Source organism: Polistes canadensis, unplaced genomic scaffold, assembly GCF_001313835.1.
Source record: "Polistes canadensis isolate GaletaPanama2010 unplaced genomic scaffold, ASM131383v1 scaffold_0, whole genome shotgun sequence".
Lineage (NCBI taxonomy): Eukaryota > Metazoa > Arthropoda > Insecta > Hymenoptera > Vespidae > Polistes > Polistes canadensis.
In genome coordinates this window covers 2,944,604-2,970,194 of record NW_014569547.1, presented here as the reverse complement: position 1 = coordinate 2,970,194, position 25,591 = coordinate 2,944,604, and the positions used below count along the sequence as shown (strand labels likewise).

General features: G+C 36.3%; 1 protein-coding gene across 1 annotated transcript in view; it reads right to left on the bottom strand.

Annotated features, from left to right (window-relative positions):
* Positions 1-24,428, bottom strand: part of LOC106787516 (protein dachsous) — a 133,245-nt gene extending 108,817 nt beyond the window's left edge. The window contains exon 1 of the mRNA XM_014750348.1: positions 24,255-24,428. Within this exon, the coding sequence (XP_014605834.1) occupies positions 24,255-24,428 (174 nt within the window). The remainder of the gene's footprint in view (positions 1-24,254) is intronic.
* Between the last annotated feature and the right edge of the window lie 1,163 nt (positions 24,429-25,591).

The following is a 25,591-nucleotide window of genomic DNA, read 5'->3' as shown; positions in this document are numbered from 1 at the left end:
GTTCTTACCACGACATTATTTATTGGACCGTATTGCTGACTACTAGCAACAGGTTAAGATATCTCTCTCAAATTGGATGGTGTCCCGAGCGAGTCCCCTATAAGAGAGAGAAAGAGAGGAGAGAAAGAGGAAAGGACGATACTCTGTAGATTTTTCGCTTAACGTCGGCCTTCCTCTTTTTCCCCTTCTCTTTCCCTCTTCTTCTCCTTTTTCTTCCTCTTCTTCTTCTTCTTCTTCTTCTCCTTTTCTCTTCGTGGACGTCGCGTTCGAGATTAATTGCCTATCGGCGGTTTGTCTCGAAAGTAGCCGGCCGAAGTAAGGCCCAGTTTCTACTTCGAAAGCGGAGGGTTTCTTCCTTGCTGACAGGAATATCAGTGCGTGCTGATCGCACTCTTTCTCCCTCTTTCTCTTTCTTCTTCCCTCTCTCTCTCTCTCTCTTTCTTTTGCTCTTGAGACCTTCGTGTAATTATATCGAAAATAAGAGAGAAAATGGAGAAGAAGTAGGATGTTAGAGGAATAAGAAAAAGAGAGAGAGAGAGAGAGAGAAAGAACGCCTATCGATTTTCTCGTCGATCGTTTCACCACCGTTATCGGTGGCCTTGATAATTGGGTGTTAGACGACGGGAACCTCTTCCACTCGTCGCTTTCGTATCGTCGTTTCGCGCGAATCATTAAATTCCTCGTATAATTAGCCGTGTGGTCTTCCCTTTTTATTCAACGAACGCTCCCGATAATCACCTGACGATAAAATGAGAACGCGAGGAACTGGAATGTTACTTCGTAACTGCGTAAGGATATTTATTCAACTTTAACGTCCGTTATATTTTTCTTTTTCTTCTTGTTTTCTTCTTCCTTCTTCTTCTTCTTTCATTCGAAAAAAACATTTTTGAAGTGTTTTTCCTTTTTCTATATTATAACTAACACGTATATATTATTTGAAATTGTATCGGAAATAATAACGTTTCTATTACGTGGAAACAATGGACGAGATTATTTAATTGGCGAATGATCGATGAAGATTATCGTCGTGCACGGAAATGGAACGAAACGAAACGAAATGAAATGAAATGAAATGAGAGCAATACTCTATTGTATTTAAATTAAAGAGATTCGCTAGCTCGGGGTAAATAAATCTTTGCTATTCCGTGAGTTGGTGATACACGTTTAACTTCTTATTTTTTATACCTATTCGTATATTTTCACAACAAGAGAAGAATATTGTAAGTCTTAAATAGCACGAAGATATAACCGTCCTTTTAAATCACTCGGGAAGTTGTTGAAATTGCCGTGATTCTCAGATCAAGTTAAATAGTAAAAAACAAAGGGTAAAAAGAGGCGAGAGATTCCTTTTATTAATTCAACTACTTCCTGAATACTGAATACGAGAACGAGTCGCAGCCCATTAATTATTTCACGGATCATTAGGCGTTCTATCGTGACTACCAAAGCCCGTAATTCCTTCATCCACCATTTGCCTTTCTCTACATTTTTACTTAATAAATCGTTCCACGCTCTAGAAAATTGTAACGCATTTATGAAATCAAATATATTTCTAACTATGAAAATATATATAGTATGCCCAATCGTGTGAAAAGCAAATATTCATTATATTTGAATTATATCTTGTGAACCACACACACAAATATCTTTTAATGCCAATTTTTATTATCACTTTTACAAAATTATATATATATATATATATTTCTCTAACAATAAAATTTTTATCTACATTCAAATTTGTGAGTATTTATTATCTTATAATAAGTTTCAGTCAATAATATAATTCTAATATTTAATATTAAAAGCAAATATGTGAATACTCCTGCGATTCTATATGAAACTCAGAAAATATGAAACACAATGAGAAGAATATAATACATCAAAATTCTGTACAGAAGAATTAAAACATTTTGATAAAGAATTTAACGAGAATGACTTTGTCGTGGTATATTAGGGTTAGTATGGAAGGGATGGCACTTCATGGTTGTCCCTAATAAGTCTGTAGGATTCAAGCTCGTTAAGGCTTAAGGTGAGGTATGCGTGTCGTCGCGAACAGGAGAGACAATCGCGGCACGTAATCAACGCGAATGAAGTAAGAACGAGAAAGTGAGAGTGCGTTTGTGTGTACGTCTGTGTATATGTATGTGTTTACTAAGGAGACGAATGATAAAAAAGGATATCCTCTTAGGGTCCTTAGTTTCTGTCTCTCTCATTCTCTTTCTCTTTTATCTACACGGATAAGGTTGCCGTGTGACCAGTGTGGGTTGAGATTGCGCTCCTCGTGTTACTCGCCACGCTGTATTATTTGCGGCCGTGAATTGCGAGCGAATACGGTAATACGGACGGCGAATAATTAGGGACGTGTTTCCCATAACTTTTTACCTCTTTCGTCTCTCTGTTCATTCTCTCTTACTATTTTTTTATTTTATTTTATTTTATTTTTTTCTTCTTCATCTCTTCACTTATTTCTACCTAACGATATCCTTGGTTTCCGTTTAAACTTTCGAATCATTTTGATTGGTCTAATTTTTTTCGTAACGATTTTAACGATTACTCTATTCTATATTATATAAAAGAGAAATTTTACAACACGAATGAAAATGAAAAGAAAATAAAAGAGATTGTTGTTGTTATACTCATTACGCAATTGAAAAACATATTAGAATCTAATTTTGCCGATGATTGTTCATAATCGTCGTCGCATGATCGTATTCGCGCTAAAGTTAATAACTTTAATATTATTTCAGGAGAAAGAGAGAGAGAAAGAGGGAGAGAGAGACTGGTTACATATAAAGATCGATCAGTTTGCACGTGCAACAATGTAAACTTTACTTCGTTCGATTATTTTCTTTTTAGTCGAACAAAGTAGAGGGTTCTTACCCTTCTCTTATAAAAATCATCGATTAAAGCATGCACACGGTATATGCCTGCTTGCCTGCCTGCCTGCCTGCCCATCGAAAAAGTATACACATTCGAGAGAGATTGGGAAAGTTTTCGAAAAAAAAAGTTAGCCATTTCGAGCAATTTGAGCTGCCATTCGTAAATTTTACGAGCTACATGCACGACACCGCCGTGGATGGATATGCGTTGCTACCAGTAATAAACAACAAATAAAAAGAAAAGAAAAGGAAGAAAGAAAAGGATGAAAGAAAAACGCGAGAGGACGATTGTCGGTGCTCGCCTCGAAGAAACAGCACGGTAAGGTGCGGTAAGGTGCGGTAAGGAGTAGCGTGTTTACGGCAGGTGCAGTCTTCGGGCTATTAGAATTAGGAGTCGTGATCGTCAGTGATTTTGCCGACGCGAGTGGGGTAGTACCAACCTCTCGAAGAATCGCCTTTGGCTACCACCACTCAAAGAAGAATCTATTTCTTCAAATTGTTTCCTTCGTTATATCGCACTGATTTCATCCAAATTGTAATGACGAGTATATTACGAGAGCATGTCTTTCAACGATTCTCAGTAAAGAAACATAATAAATATCATTAGTGTGTTCAAAGTTTAAATTCGTCTAGTAATATCATTTATATACCTTTTCTTCTTTTACAAAAATCCATTATATCGTAACAATTTGTAAATATCGTACAATTTCTATAAGAACAACAAAATAATATAAATAACAAAATTTTTATATAATATCGACACGACAAAATAATAAATATCAATAACTACGCGAGTAAAAAAAGAAAAAGAAATTCGTTAAGGAAAGGATCACATCGTTATTCTTCTTTACATCATATACAGTAATCGATTCCACTTATAAGATCCATAGATCATTTGAAGAATCTTTTCTCGATGGTACCGAAGAACTTAATCGTCGTCGACATAAGGATCAAGATCGACATGGTATAATTCGTAGGCACACTCAGCAAAAATGATTGTTTGTTTAATGGAGGATGGACCATTATTCGGAGATTTCGGAGACTAACGAGGGCCGACCTCGTGAGATTATTTCTTTCCTTGTACTCTTCTTCTTCTTCTTCTTCTTCTTTTTCGTCGTTATGCAGCCATCCTTTCTTTCATTCTTTCTTTCTTTCTTTCTTCTATATCTTTTGTCTCTTTTTTTTTCTCCCTTTTCTTCTTCTTCTTCTTCTACTTCTTCTTCTTCTTCTTCTTTCGTCCAACTCGTCTTAAGGGAGTCACCGCACGCACACACGAGAGAGTCCCCATGGCTTCTTCTTTGGCTTTTCTCGAGCGGCCGATCTTAATCTCCCGCGCAAGGAATTCGAGAATGTTGCGCCTCGAATAAGAGAAGAAGAAGAAGAAGAAGGAGAAAGAGAAGCAAGGAGGAAGAAGAAGAAGAAGAAGACGAAGAGGACGTTGCGACGTATGGTGTATTCGTTGGAAGGTAGTAGTAAGTATTATAGTATACGTTCGTTCCTACCTTTCTCGAGGTCGACCGCGCCCGACACGAGCATTTCTTTCTTTTTTGAGAGAGAGAGAGAGAGAGAGAGAGACCAGTAGCTGGATCATCTTTCCTTTTCTTTTTATCTCGCTTCAGAGACCGCTACATACAATCTAAAGATTAATAGATCAGACTACGAAAATATGTTAGATTAGAAATGTATCGAGCTATTAGAAAACCAATTTTATATCCTCACTAATACGAATGATTGAAAATGTTATTTTGAGATCGTTTCCGTGTAGTAATATATTAAATTGATATTTTTTAACACACCTTCAAAAAAATAAGTAATTCAGATATATATAATAATCTTTTTTTTATCAGAGGAGGGATTTGTGAGATATAATGCAAGACACTTACGTATTTATCTTCGTATTACGTATCGATGTAACACGTTCTAACACTCATTTTTATAATACACTTTCTAATCACGTAGATGTAATTTTTTTTTTTTTTTTTTTAGAAATATTTTACTTCGACATGGTACGTAATTATTTGTATCTTTAGATCTATCTATATATATATCGAAGTTACTCTAATTCACCGATACCGTACTTTTACCGAAGAAGAAGAAAAAAAAATAAATAAATACGAGAATTCATCGAGCTTTAAACTAAAAAGAAAAGAGAAAAAAAAAAGGAAGGATCAAAGAGCGCAAGCCTGCATTCGCGTTTTACGATTTTCGCGCAAACGAGTTCTCCGAAGGCGGTAGCCCGAAGGAACCTTCCGCTTGGAGGAAGGTTGCAAGATCGAGAAGAGATTCTTTGAAGCTACGAAACCGAGATTTACTTTCCTTCTCTCTCTCTCTCTCTCTCTCACTATCTCCTTCTCTTCTTCTTAAAATCGTTTTACGTCCCCTTTTCGCAACTGTTGCAAGAGCGAGCGTAACCTTTCACGAGTAAAACTCTTGAGCGTAAAACATTCGCACGTAACACCGTGAAAATAGTGTTGCTCTGTGTTCTTCCAGGGGTGCGAGAAAGAACAAGAAGAGGGATGCCAAAAGAAGAAGAAGAAGAAGAAGGAAGGGTGAGAGGGAAAAGGGAAGCATTCGGTCACGCAAAACGATCCTATGAAAGAGAAGTGGGGGGTAGGGGGGGGGGAGTGAAACCCCTCGCGCAACTTTCCCTCTCTCACTCCCCTCTCTTTCTTCCTTTCTTTCTTTCTTTCTGTGACTGTCTCTTATTCTTTCTTTTTCTATCCTTCGAGAAGACACGTCCTTAAGTGTGTACATACCGAGCTCCGGTGAGTAATAGTAATAGCTTTTAAATTGTCCTTTGCTTTAGTGGCAAATAATATCCAACGCTCCTCCCCGACTAACTTCTTTTTTCCATCATGCTCGACGCGTTCATTCCTCTTCTCTTTCTTCTTTCCATCTTCCTACCTACTCTTTTACGAACAAAGGACACAAATGGAAAATGTCTTTGAGATTGTACTATGGTATATATTATATATATATATGTATGTATGTATACTCGTGAGATACACCTGAGATACCGCAATTTACTGCTTTAAAAGATGTTACCCATGTAACTGTGCTACGTAAACAATAACAATATTTTGTTTAAACTCTATAATATATTTTAATAAATATATTCGATTGTTTTACAATGAATTTATATATTGTTATTTATTTAAAATGATTGAAAATGTTTCGTAAGTTGTGTGTTAGCAAGTAACGATATTTTATTCTAACTCTGTAATATTCGACTAATTTTGAAATATATGGTACTGTAATTTATAGAGTTTGAAACGTGTTGTGTATTATAATTAGCTCGTAAAGAATATATTCGAAAGGATTATATTTTGTTTGAAATTCTATACTAATAAAACAATTAAATTGTTTTGTTTTGTTTAGTTTAGATACGTTTGTACATTCTTTACTCGTTACGCGACAATAATGAGAATGAAAAGCCTAGCTTGTTAGTAAGAGTTTAACGCACCACAACGTATATATGTACGTATTTACAAAGAGGAGAAAGTAATTCTCGTAGGAGATCAATTTCGACCCTTCCCACGACCGGACTTTAAACCAAACCCAACTCCCAATTCGATCTTATTGCTCTCAGGCACGCGTTTCTATAGATTCTTACGAGGAAACTAAAAGCCGATCTAATCTCTACTACAATGTAACGCTGGTTTTCTTGTACGCTTAGTCGTGCTTAAAAGAAAAGAGAAAGAGATAGAGATAGAAATCGTGTTTCTCTTTTTCGCACAAAACTTTCCTTAAAAATCCTTGACCAAACAAACAATAAACCGAATGAAAATAAAGAAAAAGAAAAAAATAATATCAAGACTCTCATTTCGCTTTGCTTTCTTTGATTTCGCAATCACTTAGAATCCATTTTTACGAGAGCATGGTAACATAAATTTCTGTCAAAAGCGTCGAATTATCTCGACGTATATTATAAAACTTAAATTACTTTATAGAAGTTCAACAAAAACTCTAACTCTCGTTCATCCTACCAGACTAATTTAACCTATCCGTGTCTTCAAAGAAAGAGAAAGATAAAGAGAGAGAGAGAGAGAAATGGATATAGAGAGTCCTTTGGAAAAGACTCGCACGATCCGAGAAGAAGCTTTTTGCGAGTCGGTTGCGTAGAAGAGAAGAGAGTGGAGAGGACTCTTGTGAAGGTCGAGAAGGCGGGCCAGATGGACGCAAAAAAGGATGTAATGCAGGAGACTTCTGTCGGTCCAACCTTCTTTCTCGATTTATAAATAACTAGAACCCAGTGAGAGGGAACGCACGCTCGACTTTTAGCAAAAGCTCGTTTATAAATAACCAAACGACCAAGGATATATACACGCACATGTTTTATACACCTAATATAGAAAAAAGAAAGACTAAAAAAAGAAAAAAAAAAGGAGAGAGACAGAAATGGGGTAATACAGGTAGAACGGTAGGACCGAAGAAGATGGATGAAAACTACGAACACGAATGGAGGGATGGATACTTTTCGACCGCAAGGTGTGACCAGTTTCTTTCTGTGGTCGAACAAGTTTTCTACTTCTAACACGCGAACGAAGAAAATCTGATCAACTATTTTTTTTCTTTTCTTTTTATTTTATTCGAATAATCTTCTCCATTCTATCTAATTATATTGCAACCGTGATCGCAATCTTATGAAAAAAAAGAAACATCCCTTATTATTTAACCCATGTACGTAAAATTGATATTTTTCTTATAAACTTGATTTTAAACTCTGATATAACAAAAATTCAAAACGTATATTTAAAAAACACAATAAATATATTGAATATTAATTGCGCGTTATATTTCTGTATCTCGGTCGATTGAATTTTCAAATGTTAAACGAATACAGGGAGCCAAGAAGTACAACGAGAGACTTCTCGCGATATATCGTGTTACAAGCTCGCGAACGATATCGGACACCTCGCGGCTTTTTACTTTCGCGTTATGCGGCGATTATTCTCCGCCACGCGAATCTTAAATCTCGGATAACGTGCATGAATATATTTATTCGTTGTATAAAAATCTTACGGATATATTTATTCTATATTATCAAAGAATACTTTCTTTTTTTTCTTTCACGTAAGAATCACGAATATAAACCCCTTACCGTACGATTTCGAATCGTCTACGTGTTCTACAATGATCCCTCGAATTCGTTTTTATTCGAATAATTTTCGCTCGTATAACGAGTTTTTTTAAATTAATACCGAAAAAAGAAATCAAATCACGAGACATTTACGCGCTATATTACGACACTTTTTTATTATTATTATTATTATTATTACGATAAGAAACGAAATAACCAATTCAATTTAAAATCGTTACGACTATTTCATTTCGTTTATAATTTTTTTTTTTCTTTTTTACGAAAGAAAATTGGACGGCGTGTTAAAATGCGAAAAAGTATTATATATATATCTATATATATATATTATATTTTTACGTGAAATATAAATTGTCAAAGAGAAAATTACGATATAGGAAAGAAATAAAAAGAAAAAAAAAGAGTAATCATCAAAGATCAAAGTAGTATCCTCTTATCCATCTATCCTAAACACACCCGATCACGAAAGAGAAACGTACGAATAATCTGCGTAGAAGGTAACACGTGAGAATACACTATGAGTTTCTCAACTTTAATAAATCTCCGTTTTCTTTTCCATCCGACTAAATAATATTCAGTAGGATACTGTCATTCTTGATGGTTACACCGATGACGAGAGAAGAACGCGAAACGGATGGAAAAGAAAGACTGAGAAAGGGATACACATTCTCTCTCTCTCTCTTTCTCTTTCTTTCTTTTTCTTTCTCATGCGAGAAGTGCATTAGGCAGCAGCAGCAACAGCAGCAGCAGTAACCATCGCGGACATTACGGTTCCAAGTTTTCTTGCGTTGACGTTTCCTTCTTGTGCGCATCATCGGTGACTCGTAGCTCTTTTGGTCCACCATCCATGCCGCTAACACTTGCGAGTTTCTTCAATGATGGTGCTCGCAGATTAGTCGATTAGCGTTAAGGCACGCTTCCTTCCATGTATTCCTATTCCCGATAATATATATATATGTGTATGTATGTATGTTATGTGTGTACACGTGTATATAAGTACGCTTTTCGCCTCGACGAATCAGGAAATGGCGCGATTCAGCTAATGGAATTCTATATCGCGTTTGGACGTGTTCCTCTATACGCTTCGTCAAGGTCAATCGGAAAAAGGGGAAAAGAAAGAGTTTCTTCTATCCGAGCTCGTTGCTGAATCAGCGAACGATGTCGAGAGGTCGGCAATGATTTTTTATTTATGTTTTTTTTTTTTTTTTTTAAATTACAATTATTTTGCATTTTTTTCTCTTTTTTTTTTCTATTTCATTACGAATCTTTTTCATATTTAGAAAGCTTTCTAAACGGCACTTCCGACTATNTTTAGAAAGCTTTCTAAACGGCACTTCCGACTATTTAACGAGCCTAAAGATAATTAACTTTTCTATTGCTTAGGTACTTGTACACGCGAAGATTAGAAGGTGACGATTAGAAACGATAAAGCGAATGGACGAAAATGATTTCACGTTTATTACCACTTGTACTTTAAATAATCGCTAATTGTCCATTAATTTCTACACACATGCAGACGCACACACACACACACGCTTACGTGTGCACGCGAGTACACATAAGCGTCGTTAGTTGAAATAACGAGTAAATAAAAAAAAATAAAACTAACTTCGCCTTCAATCATTATAATTTTTTATATCGATAATTAAAGAATAAAAATATAATCTCTTGAGTATCTATTATATATCTATTTAAGTTACGTTTATATACGAATAAGACTTTATATACGTACTAGTCGTAAAACGAAGAAGACGCTGAATTCATATGATCGTAGGACGTAGACAAAGTCGAGAATTGCGTGGGCTCTCGTAATACTCATTGTTTTACGTCGCGAACGCTATAAATATTCAATAATTCCGTTGGCGTGATCAGTTAAGAATGGACCATAGAAATTCCTATAGATATTTTTTTTTGTTTCTTTCTCTCCCACTATCATGCTTCAACCATTTGTTGCTATATCAAAACCTCGCGTCACTCGAATTTTCGTATAATCAAACGTAACGAATAATACGATACTGTACGTGACAAAAAAAACGTGTGATTTAAAAGATAGAAAATATATTATACTTTCGAACTTGATTTCGTGTCTGTCGATAGAATCTTGTTAACATAAGTGCGAAGAAACGAAATAAAGGAAGAAAGAAAAATTTAACGAAACGTAACATATTATACATATGTAATATAAGAAGATGAAGAATTTGACACAGAAATACGAGCTCCCGCAGCGAAGTTAACAAATGATCTGGACCGTAGGATTGAACTTTGAACCCACCGAAATGTTGAACTCGAAATCCAAGAGGAATTTCCACGCGACACTGCCTCACCTTCGGCTATATTCTCTTCCTCCTCCTACGTCACTAACATAAGAACAAGAAATAAGAAAAAAAAGGAAAAAATATGAGAGAGAGAGAGAGAGAGAGATAAGGTAGATACGCACAAAGGAGTAGGATGCTGTTAGCGACCGGTTCGCAGCTCCTTAATGACTCGTAATCACGAAACGGTGATGTCTCTGAGTTATGACGCGCCTTAGCCAGAAGGAACGAGCATGCTTTTCGATGCGAACAAGAAAGAGAGAAGAGAAAGAGGACATAGACGTGGACGCCAGGAGGAAGAATACCTTGTGGAACGGATCCTCTCTTACGTAACATCCTTCCGAGACTTCATTCTTTCTCTCTTTCTATTTTCTCTCTTCTGGTTTTTTTTTCGGAGAGATGCGTGTCTCTTCCCAGAGGACTGTGCTCGCTCGAAATCCTGATTGGTAAATTTGAATACTTACAACGTCATATTCATGCACATTTATTTTCATTCATATATATATATATATTTACTTTTTTTTTAAATGCGAATTAATAAACATTTACAACGAAGAAAAAGAAAAAGATTTGCAATCGTATGAAAAAATGATCGGACAATTTTTCATACCAATGGAAATAATTTTGATTATCCTTCGTCACTTAAGATCAAAATATCAAGATTCAGAGTTACCAATCTCCAACTATAACGTACCGATTACCACACCACCCACGCATGTAACGTACGGTATATACACGCACGGAAGAATCATTAATGACTCGGCCGATCGTGAATACGGATTATTTGAGAACGAGGTCGAAAGGATAAAGGATTATCAGGAGAAGGAGTTATTCTTTCATGGGATGGTTTTCGAGGTGAACGCGTATGAAGTAACCAACAGTTGTGAGTAGTCGCGAACGCGATTTTCACGTTTCTTAAAGTCCAATTTTCTTTTGTTCAATATTTCTTAATTCCTTTATTACGAAATCAAGAGTTTGCAGTCAATCGTATAATTAAGAAATTGTCCTTGGTAACATTGTGTGTGAGATTAAATTCGCATTAAATAAAGATCGCGAGGATAAATTATACATGCAAACTGTATACACATATGCAGAGACACGCATGTATATACATTCATGTATAATATATAAAAATAATAGGAATTATATTATTATTATATATGAATTTCTAGAAGAGAGAATTAAAAAATAAAAAAACCACTGAATAAAATCATAATTCAAGGTAAGAGTAAAATAAACGTGTTTAAAATCTACTTTCAAGGCACGGATAGCATAACCGGAAGGTGATCTCTCTCTCTTTCTTTTAAAGCTAGTTCGTTTATTCGAAAAATAGAAGAGAAGAAGTTGGGAGAAACATAGAAAGAGATAGGAATAAGAGAGCATAATCTTGCGACGTGCACGGAAGTCGAGCATGAAGGCAGAAATCGACGACGTCTCTTCGCCATGAACACCATCGAGCGAATCGACTGCTTCATCGACTTTCATGAGAGTCCGCGGTACCGTGACTTTCGTGTACCGGAATATTTTTCTCCGCTCTTTTTCTCTCTCTCTCTCTCTATCTCTCTCTTTCTTTCTTTTTTCTGTTTTTTTTTCTCTATCTCTTTCTTACTCTCTTTTGCTTCTCCGCTAAGTCAACGTTAAAGGAATCGCACGTGGGATAAGGAAACCCTCTAGAAACCCCTTCCTTCAATTCCCCTCCACCCCTTCCTCCTCCTGCTCCTTCTCTTCTTCTTCTTTCCAACTCTTACCCCACTTCATCTTACAACACAGCAACCTCGAGAATGTCGATTAGAGACTTTAGATTTTCTAACCCGACGTGGTTAAGGTGAGATCATCGATCATGCGATACGTTGCATCGAAACGTTACTCTTGACGTACACACACACACACACCGGTTTATATATATGTATCTTTCGGGAAAAAAAAGGAAAAAAAAAAGTATAGAGCAAAAAGAAAAAGAAAAAAGAAGAAATTAAGTAGAAACGGCCAACGGCTACCTCCTATGTCATGCTCGCGATGAAAGTATTGCAAATATTCGTCTAATGATCTGTCTAATTCTAAGGAAAAGTAACTATCTCGTATATATATGTTCGTGTATGTGTATGTATACGCATTCGACGTTTATTTAATTGTATTAAAGAAAGAATTAAGATCTCGTAGGACATATATAAACGCGTTGAGAATTTCCTTTAATAAATAATGATACTTTGGATAGAGAAATATAATATATAACGTTACGACAAAGTTCCCACAAATCTTTTCGCCATTTGGCTTTTGATTAAGGACGACCACGAACATCGGTAATCCAGCAGGAAATCGGCTAGACACCCATGTGAAAACGACAACGACGAAGACTACTAGGATTGCAAAGGACTGTTATACTACACACGCTAACATACTCGATACTAAACCTGTTTTTGCCATTGCTATGACACGATCGAGTACCATCCTTCGATAACGAATCCTTTCGATATTTCCGATCTAGTCGTAACTTCGCGTAGGTGATATCCAGTTGGTTATCCTGACTCTGATTATGCTTACTTAGAAGAACGCGAAGTTGTGTTTTTAAACGAGCCGTCTCCTCGGGCTGAGTAACACCATATTTTTTAATTTTTCATAAAGTTTCTTTTTTTTTTATCTTCTAGAACCGGATACCGAGATACGTTTAAAGAAAAGAATGTTTTATGTATTAACGATGAATAAATAAATTATCTACTTTCTCTTATATTCTTATTCTTATTCTTATTCATATTTTACTATTTTTCTTTTTTTATCTAATTTATATCAAAATTCTCTTACACGTCGATTGAATCGGACGATATTTATTCGAATAGAAATTTCATTCGGAACGGACATTTTCCTAATACTCGAATCGAGAGTTAAGAAATTCTTTTTTCAAAAAATCGATGTGGGGATCGGTAGAAATAGTTTTCTTTTGAGATTCTTTTACGGTAAGAAATAGAAAAGATTTTAAATCGACATTGTAGAGGAAGAGAAAAAAGAAGAAGGACAGGAAAGTTTAAGTGTGGAAGTAGTTAGAAGGAGATAAAGGAAAAGGAGGATGAAGAAGAGAAGGAAGAGGTGAAAGAAGAAGAAGTAAAAGTAGAAGTAGAAGTAGAAGTAGAAGAAGAAGAAGAGGGTGAGAAGATAGGTGCAGCCTCCTCCACGGTGGCTATCCACGGTCCCTCTTCTTGGCAGGTTTACGACGAGCCAACGCAAACACGACACTCGGCCGCTAACTGGCCACCTAGCTACCGGTGACTAGTCCTCTTTCCCTTCGCTCTACTCTTATCCCCCGGACCCCAGGAATCTAGTCTCCTCCGATGAACCTCACGCTCCGAGTCCGTGAGATATGCGTGACCGCTTCCGAAAAATATTCGAGTCGGCCAATTAGGGAAAAAGAAACCCTGCGACCGGGCCCTTTTACTCTCTCTCTCTCTCTCTTTTGTTTTATCTTTTTTCTTTTTTTTTTTCTTTTAACTTACTTCACTATTAACTCTCGAGAAACTCGTTTTCACTTGTATTCATCTTATATATTGTCACCAGTAGAGAATTTCTCTACTTGAAAATTATTTCCCATTTTGATTAAATTTGTATCTATTTTTAAATATATTTAACATATATAATTATTCTTCTTATAATTTGATTATTCAATTGTTCTTTTTTCTATATTAATGTCATTGAACTTTGATCGATGCCAATTAAAGATGACAAGAAATTTTCCAAGAAGGTATATATATATATATAGGTGGTAGATAGATATTCCGACTTGATTTACCTACCACCATCGAGATCTCATCTCGATCTTTCTGGCTACTGACAATCCAGATCTAACGAGTTGCTAAAAAAATCTGCTTACCGTTATTCCGATAAGATCTACTACTTCGGACGTTAAGGAAGTAAAAGAATCGTTGCATCTAAACTATCTTCTGAAATATTTTTTCTATAATAATAAATGCCTATACTAGTACATATAGTTTATCGTGTTAGTTAATTACTATTCTTTTACTTGTTTTTGTAAACCCGAATCGAAATTATTTCACTTTCGTTTAAACGATAAAGTAAGAAAAAGAAATCAAGAAAGAAAAAAAAAAAGAAAATTACACGAACGTGTTTTAGACTTACACGAGTCACTAGTTAGTACAAATTAGAAAAACCGTATTCACCCGTGAAATATCCCATGTATGGGATTTATCATGGTAGTTAAACGTAAGTGGAACATTTCTTTTTGGTTTTTTGTAAACCCGTACCGAAATCATTTCCCTTTCATTGAGAAAAAAAARAAAAAAAAAAAAAAAAAGAATATACAGGGACGTGTCTTGGATAAAAAGAATCATTGAATAGTTCTAGCTAGAAAACGTGGTGTGTATGCCTCCGTGAAATACGTTATTCCCACAAGAGGATGCATACAATGGCCGTGTAAAGAGTAAATGATATATTCTCTGCGAGAAACCGTAGTCAGTCGGTAAGTTGCGCGGGTCAGTGTCCGATATCTCGTTCTCTCGGGTACATTGCACGTACAGGCTCTGGTACAGGCGGTCCATCTTCCTTTATTCTCTATTTTTCTTTCTCTCTCTTTCTCTTTCTCCACCTACTACTACTACTACTACTAATACTACTACTACTACTCGAGAAAGAACCGAAAGAAGAGATGAGATTTGCAGATCGTATCGGTCTCGTATTGGCTCAAAGACAGAAGTAGCACTGACATTGAGAACGTACAGAGCGAGCGAGTGAGTGAGTGAGTGAGTGAGTGAGTGAGTAAGAAAAAAAAAATAGAAAGAGAGATATTGTTGTCCGTTGTTCACCATTGGAAAATCATCCAGCAGGTGACTGGCATGTTGCGAAGGTCAGCATTCGATGGAATGCTCCGATTAAAAAAAATCCAATCTCTTTCAGTCTTTCTGATCGGTGGTCAACTACTTCTATACAATTAAATTCAATTACTTCTATACAATTTGTTTAGATATAAATTTAAAAAGAAAAGAAAAGAAATATATAAAAAAGAAGAAGAAGATATTTCTATTAAAATCGTTACTGGTACATTTTGTCGGAAACATATTATACCACGGGTTGAGAGTATTTTAATTTCCATCGACAGGATTCGATTTCGATGAGGAGATAAAGGATTCTCATTGGGTAGATGGTTTCATGCGGTCAGGACTGTAACAGCTGCGGCAGAGTATCGAGTACCGCGAAACGATTTTGAAAGTCGTTTCGCGGTGCGGAGAGTGCGTCCGGATAATGCTATGCCGATTCCAGTCGGTGCAGCCTGCATAACGGATCTTCGGATCGCGAAGGTCGCCAGCCCTTACGCAACTAGCAGAGTCACTGGACTCTTCCCTTCTATCTCTCTTTCTATCTATCTCTTTCTACTTCTCTTTTTCAATCGTAGGTATCTCTTATTCTCAACAACTTCTACCATATCTACTATATATACGTGTATATGTTGTATTTCAAATGAAAAAGATTATACGTATCCACTTGTACGTTTATATCTCTCCTTGTACTGTCCTCTTCCTCCTCCTCCTCCTCCTCCTCCTCCTCCTACTACTACTACTACTCCTCTTCTTCGTATCGAATTTCACTCTGAGAGACAACCATATCCCTTTTCTCAAATTCCTTTTGCACCGCTGGAAAAAGAAGGTCCCACCTTACCTGAAACAGAAAGAAAAGCAAGCATCGGTCAGATCGGGTGTCACGTGAACGTTTCAATTGCAATGAATAGTAATCGTCTCACGCCTCTAACTGTATGAGAAAGGGAAAGAAATATAGAATTCCTTTTACTTTCACCAATAAGAATCGAATAACGTTCGTTGTTAGATTTGCTAAAGTGTTAAATTTTTGCTTCATACTATTCTGGATAGTAATTAATTCTAGTTTATTATTCGAATATGAACTTGACATAAACCCGAGATTGCTCTTTTTTTGTATATATATATATATATATACATTATATATTATCGAGGATTAGATATGGTAATTGGTAAGTAGAAAATGAAATTCATATTCGGTGCTACTGATTTTAAAATCAGATTTCGAACTAAAGCAATGTAGTTTTTTTTTTCTTGACGAAGGCGTGCTTAGAAAATTGAGACGGAAAAGAAACAGATTATTAGGCGACCAACCGAACGACCATATTTTGTATGACGTTAATGACCACCTTTCAACTTTATTTGTATCTCTATTCGTATCTTTAGCCGTCTCTTAAAACTTAAGTACCCACTTGCTCGTGTAGGTAAGAAGTATCGAGTAGTTTTTACTGCTGGATACGATAGAAATTAAAGTCCGATTGCCGACTTGCGAAAACTACCTTTTCGTTTCGATTAATCGCGATGACTCTTCAATAAATTCAACACTCGCCAAAATATACTTTGCCAACGTGAAATGTGTCTTTCGTTCGTTACAAACACGAAAAATAAACTGTAATACATTTATATATATTCTAAAGTTACATGCATAAATAATTATTAAATATCAAACGTGTTGTGAACATTTTCTTCAAACATTTTTGTTATCATTTTTTTATATCTAAACGTAATACTCAAAAATAAACTAATATAATAAATATAATTTAATGAACGTTACAGAAAAATATAAAAAAAAAAAAACAATTCTACCAATCAATTTGTTTATTGATCCAATCCGTTGCGAGACATTTCCAAACATTGCAAGTCAGAAAAAGGAAAAAAAAAGAAAAGAAAAGAAAAGAAAAGAAACGAGATACAAGACGATTATAATTACCGATAATTACACTACTCGGCCCTTTCTCCTCCAATTATCGCGTATACAGTAATCGTATGACGTAATATATCTTTACGTAGGACTCTCCATTGAGAGAAAGAAAGAAAGAAAGAAAGAGAGAGAGAGAGAGAGAAAGAGAGAGAAGGAACACGATAAGCGATAGGCGGCGGATCAGACCGTAATAATTAATTACGAGTGCGGCATAATTATTGCTTTCACGGGTAGTACTTACTTTTCTTTCTGCGCATAAACGTTGCCCTTACGACGTGCCGCATATTTCATCGTTATTAATAGGTGAAAGATGTACAGACTGAAAGCCCTGAAATCCTGATACGAGAATCAAATCCAAAAATATTCTTTAAAACTCTCGCTTTCTAATCGAATATTATTACGGGATATTATTTTTTTCTTCGAATTATATTTGAGAAAAATAAATGAAGACTCGTTCATCGATGGTATTAATTTGATCATTGACAATTTGAAAATGTCTTTTAAAGTAAACGTAACAGCTTGATATTCGAAGCGTTAACGAGAGAAAACGAACGTATGTGAATTAATGAAAATGAGTACACGAGTGAAATGCAAAATGAAAAGAGAAAAAAATAAACAGAAAAAAGAAAAAGAAGAAGAAGAAGATAAAACGAATTCACGTTCGGAAGAAAGGAATATATGTATATTACGAATGTGGCAATTTATTCAACGAAACGAGGAGTATAACGAAGGGAAGAACGAATCCCCCTTGAGACTCTTACCACCCGTCGAGCATTATTACACATTTAACTAATTTCCTTGTCTCGTAAACAGCGGTAAAACGTTCTCCTGCGCCTATTTGTACTCGCTAAAGCACACCGCCATACTCGCGACTTTTCTTACCCGGGCATTGATATCTCCTTTTCTTTGAAAGAATAATCAAGGATTTGCCTGTAGGGTGTCCGCCGGACGGTTTTCTTTAAGAAACATTCAAAATAGGGTGTGTAATGAAATAAAAATAATAGGAAAAATAAAAAGATACATTTGTTAAAGATTTTCATGACCTCTCTCTTTCTCTTTCTCTCTCTTTCTGTCTCTTTCTCTTTAAAAAGAGAAATTAATATTTAATTATATAGACTATCGAGAAGTATACCGATTACTTCCAATTATCTTCAATTATCGATTAATTATTGCATTAAATAAATATACCTACCCAAGACGGATAAAACTAAAAAACGTATAATTATAAATTAAACAAAATTTCAATTATATTCTTAATCACATGTTATTACGCGTATTATATACGCACGATTTCTCTTATCTGAAATATTTTCTACGCCAATATAATTAATTGTTAACTCGAGTAAGTTTATAACGTGATATATATATATATATATAATATATAACATCTGTCTATGATCGATTTAAATCGACATCGTCCACGTAAAATGCCGAAACGTTATTAATATGGATTACACGCGATGGACGCTTAGTAAGAAGATAAATCGAAAAGATCCCAGTTGTATCTATCGATCGCTCAAGAGATACAAGGAGATACAAGAGCTGAGGATTATCCGATGGCGTCCCTTTCAAAAGAGAGAAGGAAAGAGATACCTATCTGCATGGACCACCTCTCTCCCTCTCTCTTTCTCTCTCTTTCTCTTAATCCGATCACTGAAATACGACATTTACGATCCTGTTAACGCATCGATTTCCACCGTGATTCTTTACCACTCGTTATAAACGTATTTTATCGAACTACGTAAAACAGTCGTCTCTTGAAATCGTATCGACAAATTATAAAATCATTTATTATAATATTATATTATTTAAATTTTCCGATAGAGAAAATTATTATGTTGGATTTCGAGAGAGTTTTTAAATTTTTTTGCACTAACAAATGTGCAAGTAAAATATTCGTGTGTGTTTTAGAAAGAATTTTGACGTGAACAAGTAGATCGTGCGAAAGATAGGTTTACGTTAGTGCACGAGCTTCGATCGAACCCTTCCCTACATATACACACACACATACGTACATACACACATTCTCTTTATCTTTCTATTTTTTTTTTCTTTTTTTCGTTCTCTTGCTTCTGTATTTCCTATGGTACCTATAGTCGCCTAGAACGATCGAAAACAATGGCTGTTTACAGGCTAGCTTACGGGAACGGGAAAACATCTTGGTGCGGCACGATTACGGAAACGCTTCGTATTTTATATCTTTTGCATTGGAACGCGCAGTGGAATCCAGGAATCGCATTCTAGAAAAGCAATTACTCGTAACGGTTCCTTTGGACGCGCCAACGACCATTTTCTGCCATTCTTCCTATTCGTGTATATATTTCTTTTTTTTTTTTTCATCTCTATCTATTTTTCTTTGTTCTGTTTAGTTTTCTTCTTTTCCTTAACAGCAGTTCCTTACCTTACGAAATACATCAAAGTGAATTCGTCGTTAAAACACGTTATAGTTGTAGACATATACTCGGTGTTTTAAGGATGAAGGGCCACGAGCTTTAACGATCATGGTTTCATAGAAATTGCTTCTTTTCCAAGTAAAGAAACGGAAGAAAGACGATGAATGAATTCTTCCTAAATCATAATTTCGACGATTCCATAAAAGATCCTATCTTCCCACACTGGCTGGTTCACGCATCGTCGAGCAAATTACTAACTTCCGTTCTTAAAAAAAAAAAGAATATTACTCTTTTCAACGACTACTATAAAATTACATCTGTCTCTGCAAAAAGACATACATATATACATACATACATACATACATGCGTATCTAGATATAAACAATAGGATAGAAAGATTAAACGTTAAGTTCGAAGAAAGAGAAATCTATCATTGAAACGAACAAAAAAAAAAGATTCAAGAAGAAGAATAAGAAGAAGATGAAGAAGGAGAAGAATAAGAAATAAAAATTAATCCAAGTGCAGAAAGACAAAAATAAATCAAATGACGATAAAGCGATACGATCTCGTTCGTATTCAGTTGCTTCGACCTCACCGTCGGGCAAACTTTATTCTTTTACAAGCGAGAACATTGTAACGTAAGTCGGGGGTACCGCTACAACCAGCAATTTGGAACGTATAATTGTAAAGAGAAAGAGACGATGGAGAGAACGCGAAGAAGTATGGCTGTTCGAAGAAACACGAAGGAAGAGTAGCCTATGCGCTGTGAAAAGAAAACAACCTATACATACACGTATTTACAACGTATGTATAAATAAGTATTACACTTGCAAGTACATAGGGTATATATATATATATATATGTAGGTATGTGTAACTATATAAAGTATCGTAATCGTTACGTACGATATAAGAAAAAGAAAAGAAAAGAAATGGTTTATAATCTACCCTGAACTAAAATGTTATAGCGTTAAATAATAAATCACAATTCAAATAAAAATGTATAATCGAGTGAACTGAATTGTTATAGCGTTAAATAATAAATCTTATATTTAAAAAAAAAAAAAAAAAAAAAAAAAGAAGAAATATAAAAAGAAAGAATCTTATTTTAGTGCAAAATACCTGAGACATTTGGTGTCCCCTATAGACTTCGATAATCCAAGCGTCCTGTACCGTTGACGATAAACACGGAACTGTCCTAGCCTAGACAAATTACCCTCTAGGAATCCGAACGATCGTTATTGTTTATATCTTGCGATCTCGCTCCTTCGATTCGACCCACGCTACCCTCTCCCTCTCTCTCTCTCTCTTTTTTTCTTTCTCTTTCTTTTTATTTATTTCTTTCAAATCACCTAATCGAAATTCCACAATACTCTTTGTACCGTACAATAATTCCTATCTAACAATTTTCGTAGTTTTATCTATCGACAGAAGAACAGACACCTAAGTCGACCGTTAGAAAGTTATTATGCAATCAATTTGCAAATGGATGAATATGTATCGAAGGATAGAAGAATTGATATGAATTTGCATGCGTTGTTCCAATATCCATCCACCTGTTACTACTTTCCCTATAAGCTTAGCCTATAACAATCTCTGCCTATAAATTACTTGTCTATCCTGTTGCTCAAGTTACGATGATAATATTTTTCTATGCAAATGTTTTACAACCATGAACGTGTTTTAAAACTAAAATAGAACGTACGTAAGGTATTACAATACTTATTATTCAAATATAAAAAGCAATACCTAAATAAAGTTACCAAAGTATAACCATGATTATTATTTCAAGAAAAATCTTTTCATTACCTACACACACACAGATGAATTCTATTGAAAATCTAAAAAAGAAAGAACAAAATTCGTTCGAAGAAAATAATGAAAAATTTTGTTAACTCTTTATATCCGGTTGCCCTTTTTCAACTCGCGAACGAGATAACAAACATTCTCTCACGGTCTTTACATCCGAGATAAACTAAAGATTAACGAGCAATGATTTAAACTCGTTCATCTTGAGTACAAAAAAATAAGTAACGTCGAAAATATGGTCAAGAGAATAGCGTTGGTATCTCCGTCATATTCCAAGAGTCTTGACTATATACACACAAACATAAGTACTTACTTACTTACTTACTTACTTACTTACTTACTTACTTTCCTACGTCACGATTTCTCTCCCCTTCCTCTCTTTCTCTGAAGAAACGATGAAACGATCGAAAGGGATCCGCGAGTAACAGCAACGGCAGCAAACGGAACGTATCCGGTTCGTTCTTGACTCTCTCATTCTTTCTCTCTCTCTCATTCTCTCTTTCATTCTGTTGCACTCAGCAAAGAGTTCGAGTTTCTGCCCGGGGAAACGTGCCGACACGAAGGAAGCTCCATCGCGAAATTCAACTTTAAAAGGACGGTAGACAAATGAGCGAAGCGTTCTACATAGATCCCTTCGCTAAGATTGGATCGAGTTTCTCGCATCGTGAGAGAAGAGTAGCACGAAAGGGAGTAGAAAAAACGAACCACCCTTCTCTCAAGCGGGACCGTTCGAGAGCTAAAGTTGAAGGGCTGAACTCGTGGAATGGGGGATCGGAAAGGGTGGAGGGGGTGAAGAGGGAGGATATCTTCTCCGACGGCCTATTATGCGAGAATGATAAATCGACGTGCAAGGCCACCAACAATCTAGATAAGATTTTCTCTCTCTTTCTCTTTCTCTTGGTTTCGTTCTACATTCGTCGAAGTCTTTTTCTTCAAAGTACTTTTACCTTCCTTAAAGTCGAGCGAAGTTCGAGGTCGTTCGAACTATCGGCCATCGTCCATTTCTTCTTGTCGGTGCATATCCGGTTCGAAGGTCGTTCTAAGTTATTTTTTCTTCCCTTCGTATTGATCAAGAATGATTATCGTCTGAGTGGAAATTTTATTTTTTTCAAGTCCCCTTCGATAAATCGAATGTAGTCAATGAAAGAGTAGGTAGATAGTAGAAACTTGATGTTGGTGATTTCATAGAGAAAGAAAAAGAAGAAGAAGAAGAAGAAAAAGAAGAGAATAGGATGAACGATCGTCATAACGGATTTTCGCAAGGGTTGCCGCGAGTAGGAGAAAAGGTGGGCGAGATAAGGACTTGCAGTGATGGTCCCGGAATCGCAAAGGCAAACGTCGTGAGGGTCACGCTGCGAGTTACTCATGTAACTCGAAACGACGAACCCGGAGCTGGCAAGCAACCTCTCTTTCTATCTATCTCCCTTTTTTCTTTTTTCTCTTTCACACACACACACATGCAAGCAGACAAATACAGTGATCGTTCCAAATGCTTCTTCCTACCTTATCCTACGAGTGATGTGCCGTTATGCAGTGAGAAGAGAATCGGCATAAACGACAGGAACAACGAGAGGCACGAGTTACACCAACTAAACATACACAACCAAACTGCCTCGATTACTTACTATTACTTATACCACCTATCTAATCTGCACCTTTTTAAACGATATTCTATATCCTTCTTTCTTTCTTCCTCATCTCAACGCGAAACACCCTGGTCAAATGTACAAAAAAACTATTTAAAGAGATTTTCAAGGAACTTTCGGATAACCTAAACGGGTAGTATGGTATATCGTTTGGAATGAGGAAGAAGAAGAAGAAGAAGAAACTATAGTTACTATACGTATTTCTTCGAAGAATAAAAGATGCGAGTAGTGAGCAGGGAAGGTGGGGGGAGGGCAAAAGAAAGAACGCGAAAGGGGGGAAGAAGCGCGATCGAACGAGGAGAAGAAGAAGAAGAAGATAGATAGATAGAGAGAGAGAAAGAGAGAGAATATCACCCTTTCTCTCTTTTTCTATCCTTCTTGACTGCTATCCCATATGTGTTCCTTACGTGCAACTTATGCGCCGCCCGAGTTCCCGGGTAAATGCAAATGAGACAGCACGGGCAGCGGTTAACCACCGCTGCCACCGGAGAAGAACGTCCATCCGTACCCTAGAACCGTCCTCCTCTCCTCGTCGAACCAAGACGACGTCCCAAGGAACGAAGAGAAGGAAGAGAGAGCCTAGCTTGTTCCAACGTTTCTTCTTCACAATGTATTCCGCATGGTTAACAAACGTCTCGTTTGTCGACGCACCGTTACCTCGCTCGTTTACCAAGTGCGCGGAAAGGGGAAAAATATTCTTTTTTTTTTTTTTTTTTTTTTTTTTTTTTTAAAACACTAACCAAGTTTCATAAGGGTTGCGATATTCACTTCCTACGATCTTCCTTCTTAACAACTGTATTATTATCGTGTATAGTACGTTCTTGAATTGATGCCATAATAAACGATTTGAATTTTTTCTGTATAATTTATTAAAGTATATTGATTGGAAGATACGCGTTTGTACGTATGATCGAGTTAATATAAAAACGAATGAAATGTTTAGTAAATACGATTACACATTAGTATGCCTTTAATACCCAACTGGTCGATAGGATCTCTAACCATATCAAGGGAATAGCAACATCACTTACATGTATATTCGATTAGGAATAAAGTATCAAGACCCCGTCATCCTTAAAGAGAATCGTTAGATTTGGTAAATGCGAAGCGGATAGTACCGTTCGCTTCAATTAGGCTGCTCTCTTATACAGTAACAATACTAGGGGAATCAGTGGAATCGAAAGAAGATGGTAAAGACAGAAAGAGATAGAAGAGAAATTGAATAACAAAGAGTACAGTTGCGCACACGCATTTCCACGTGCAAGGCGCATCGTTGCACGTACGTAGAACCCACGCAACGATCGAGGAAGCAAAATCAAACTACACTAACTCTGGCATAGTACGAGGACACACGAGCCTTCTCCTTTGGTTCTTTGCTGTTACCTGTTTGCCTGTTCCTGCTCCTGCTCCTGCTGCTGCTGCTCCTGCTACTGCTGTTGTTACTGTTGCTGCTCTTGCTGCTGCTGTTGCTGCTGTTGCAGTTGTTGTTGCTTGCTGTTGCTGTTGCTGTTGCTGCTGCACCAGTCGAGCCGCGTCCCCGGGAACTTTATGGCTCATGCATGAAACATGGGCCTAACCGTATATCCGCGAGGCTACGTGTTGCAACGGTGGCTTAATGTATGCCGCGATCATGAAAAATGTCGAACCGATAAATGGAATTAAGGCGGGGACCCACGTCGTCGTCTTTGTTGGTTTCTTGATATCACGACGACGACGAGAAGGAGAGACGACGGTTACAACACGACTTTCCGATTTCGTTCCTCTGAGCTTCCAAAAGATTTCGCAAGGGTATTCTTGATATGTTGTTTTGTACACAAAAAAAAAAAAAGAATATAAATAAAAAGAAAATAAGAAAGAGAGAGAGAGAGAGAGAGAGAAACAGAGGAAAAGATAACGAGTCACGAAAGAGAGACGCACTTACAAATTGCTCTCCCACCGAATCGCAAATCGTCATCAGATCGATCTCCGTACCTGCACCTCTGGACACATACCTGTGTCTGATTATTCTAACCAAATAAAACCTTTAAAGTATATATATATATATATGATCACGATCAAATAGATAATAAACGTAGGCGTTGAAGCGTGCAATTGAACGTTACTCGAAAGCAAGCCGCGACGATTGAACGGAACAGTGGTATTAATTAAGCAGAACTTAAGAGACAAATCTATCGAAGTAAACTGATCTATCGGCTGGACGAGGAACAGGTTCTCATACGGTTGTTAGACTCTCTTAAGGAATTGACTGATAAATTCATGAATCGTTCACCATACTTGCAATCATCGAACTTGTCCAGATAAAATATACTCTTTCCATGAAAGATGGTTGGACTTACTGAATCTTCTATTACTAGAAAACTTGTGTTGTTTCTTTCTTTACATTATATTCTATTTTTTAAATTCTTCATCCAAGGATAAAAATTAGAAAATATTGTTGAAATACGTTGGAATCATTATTCAAACAGAACATTAGAATCGATTGAATTATCAAATCAAGGAACTTAGTTATCCCTTTTTATCCTTTAATCTCGCTATCTTCCTTACTCTTTCTCATAGTGCTATCCATTTAACCGTTTAATGGCAGGTCAAGCGGCTATAACGCTGCCAAATAATCGTAAAAAAGGAGGCTGGTAGCAAGTTCGACACCCCGTCGTGTTCGTAGCGACGGCATAACGCCGCGTTAACGTTCTCGATGGCGACGACGTATCTTATGCTCGATT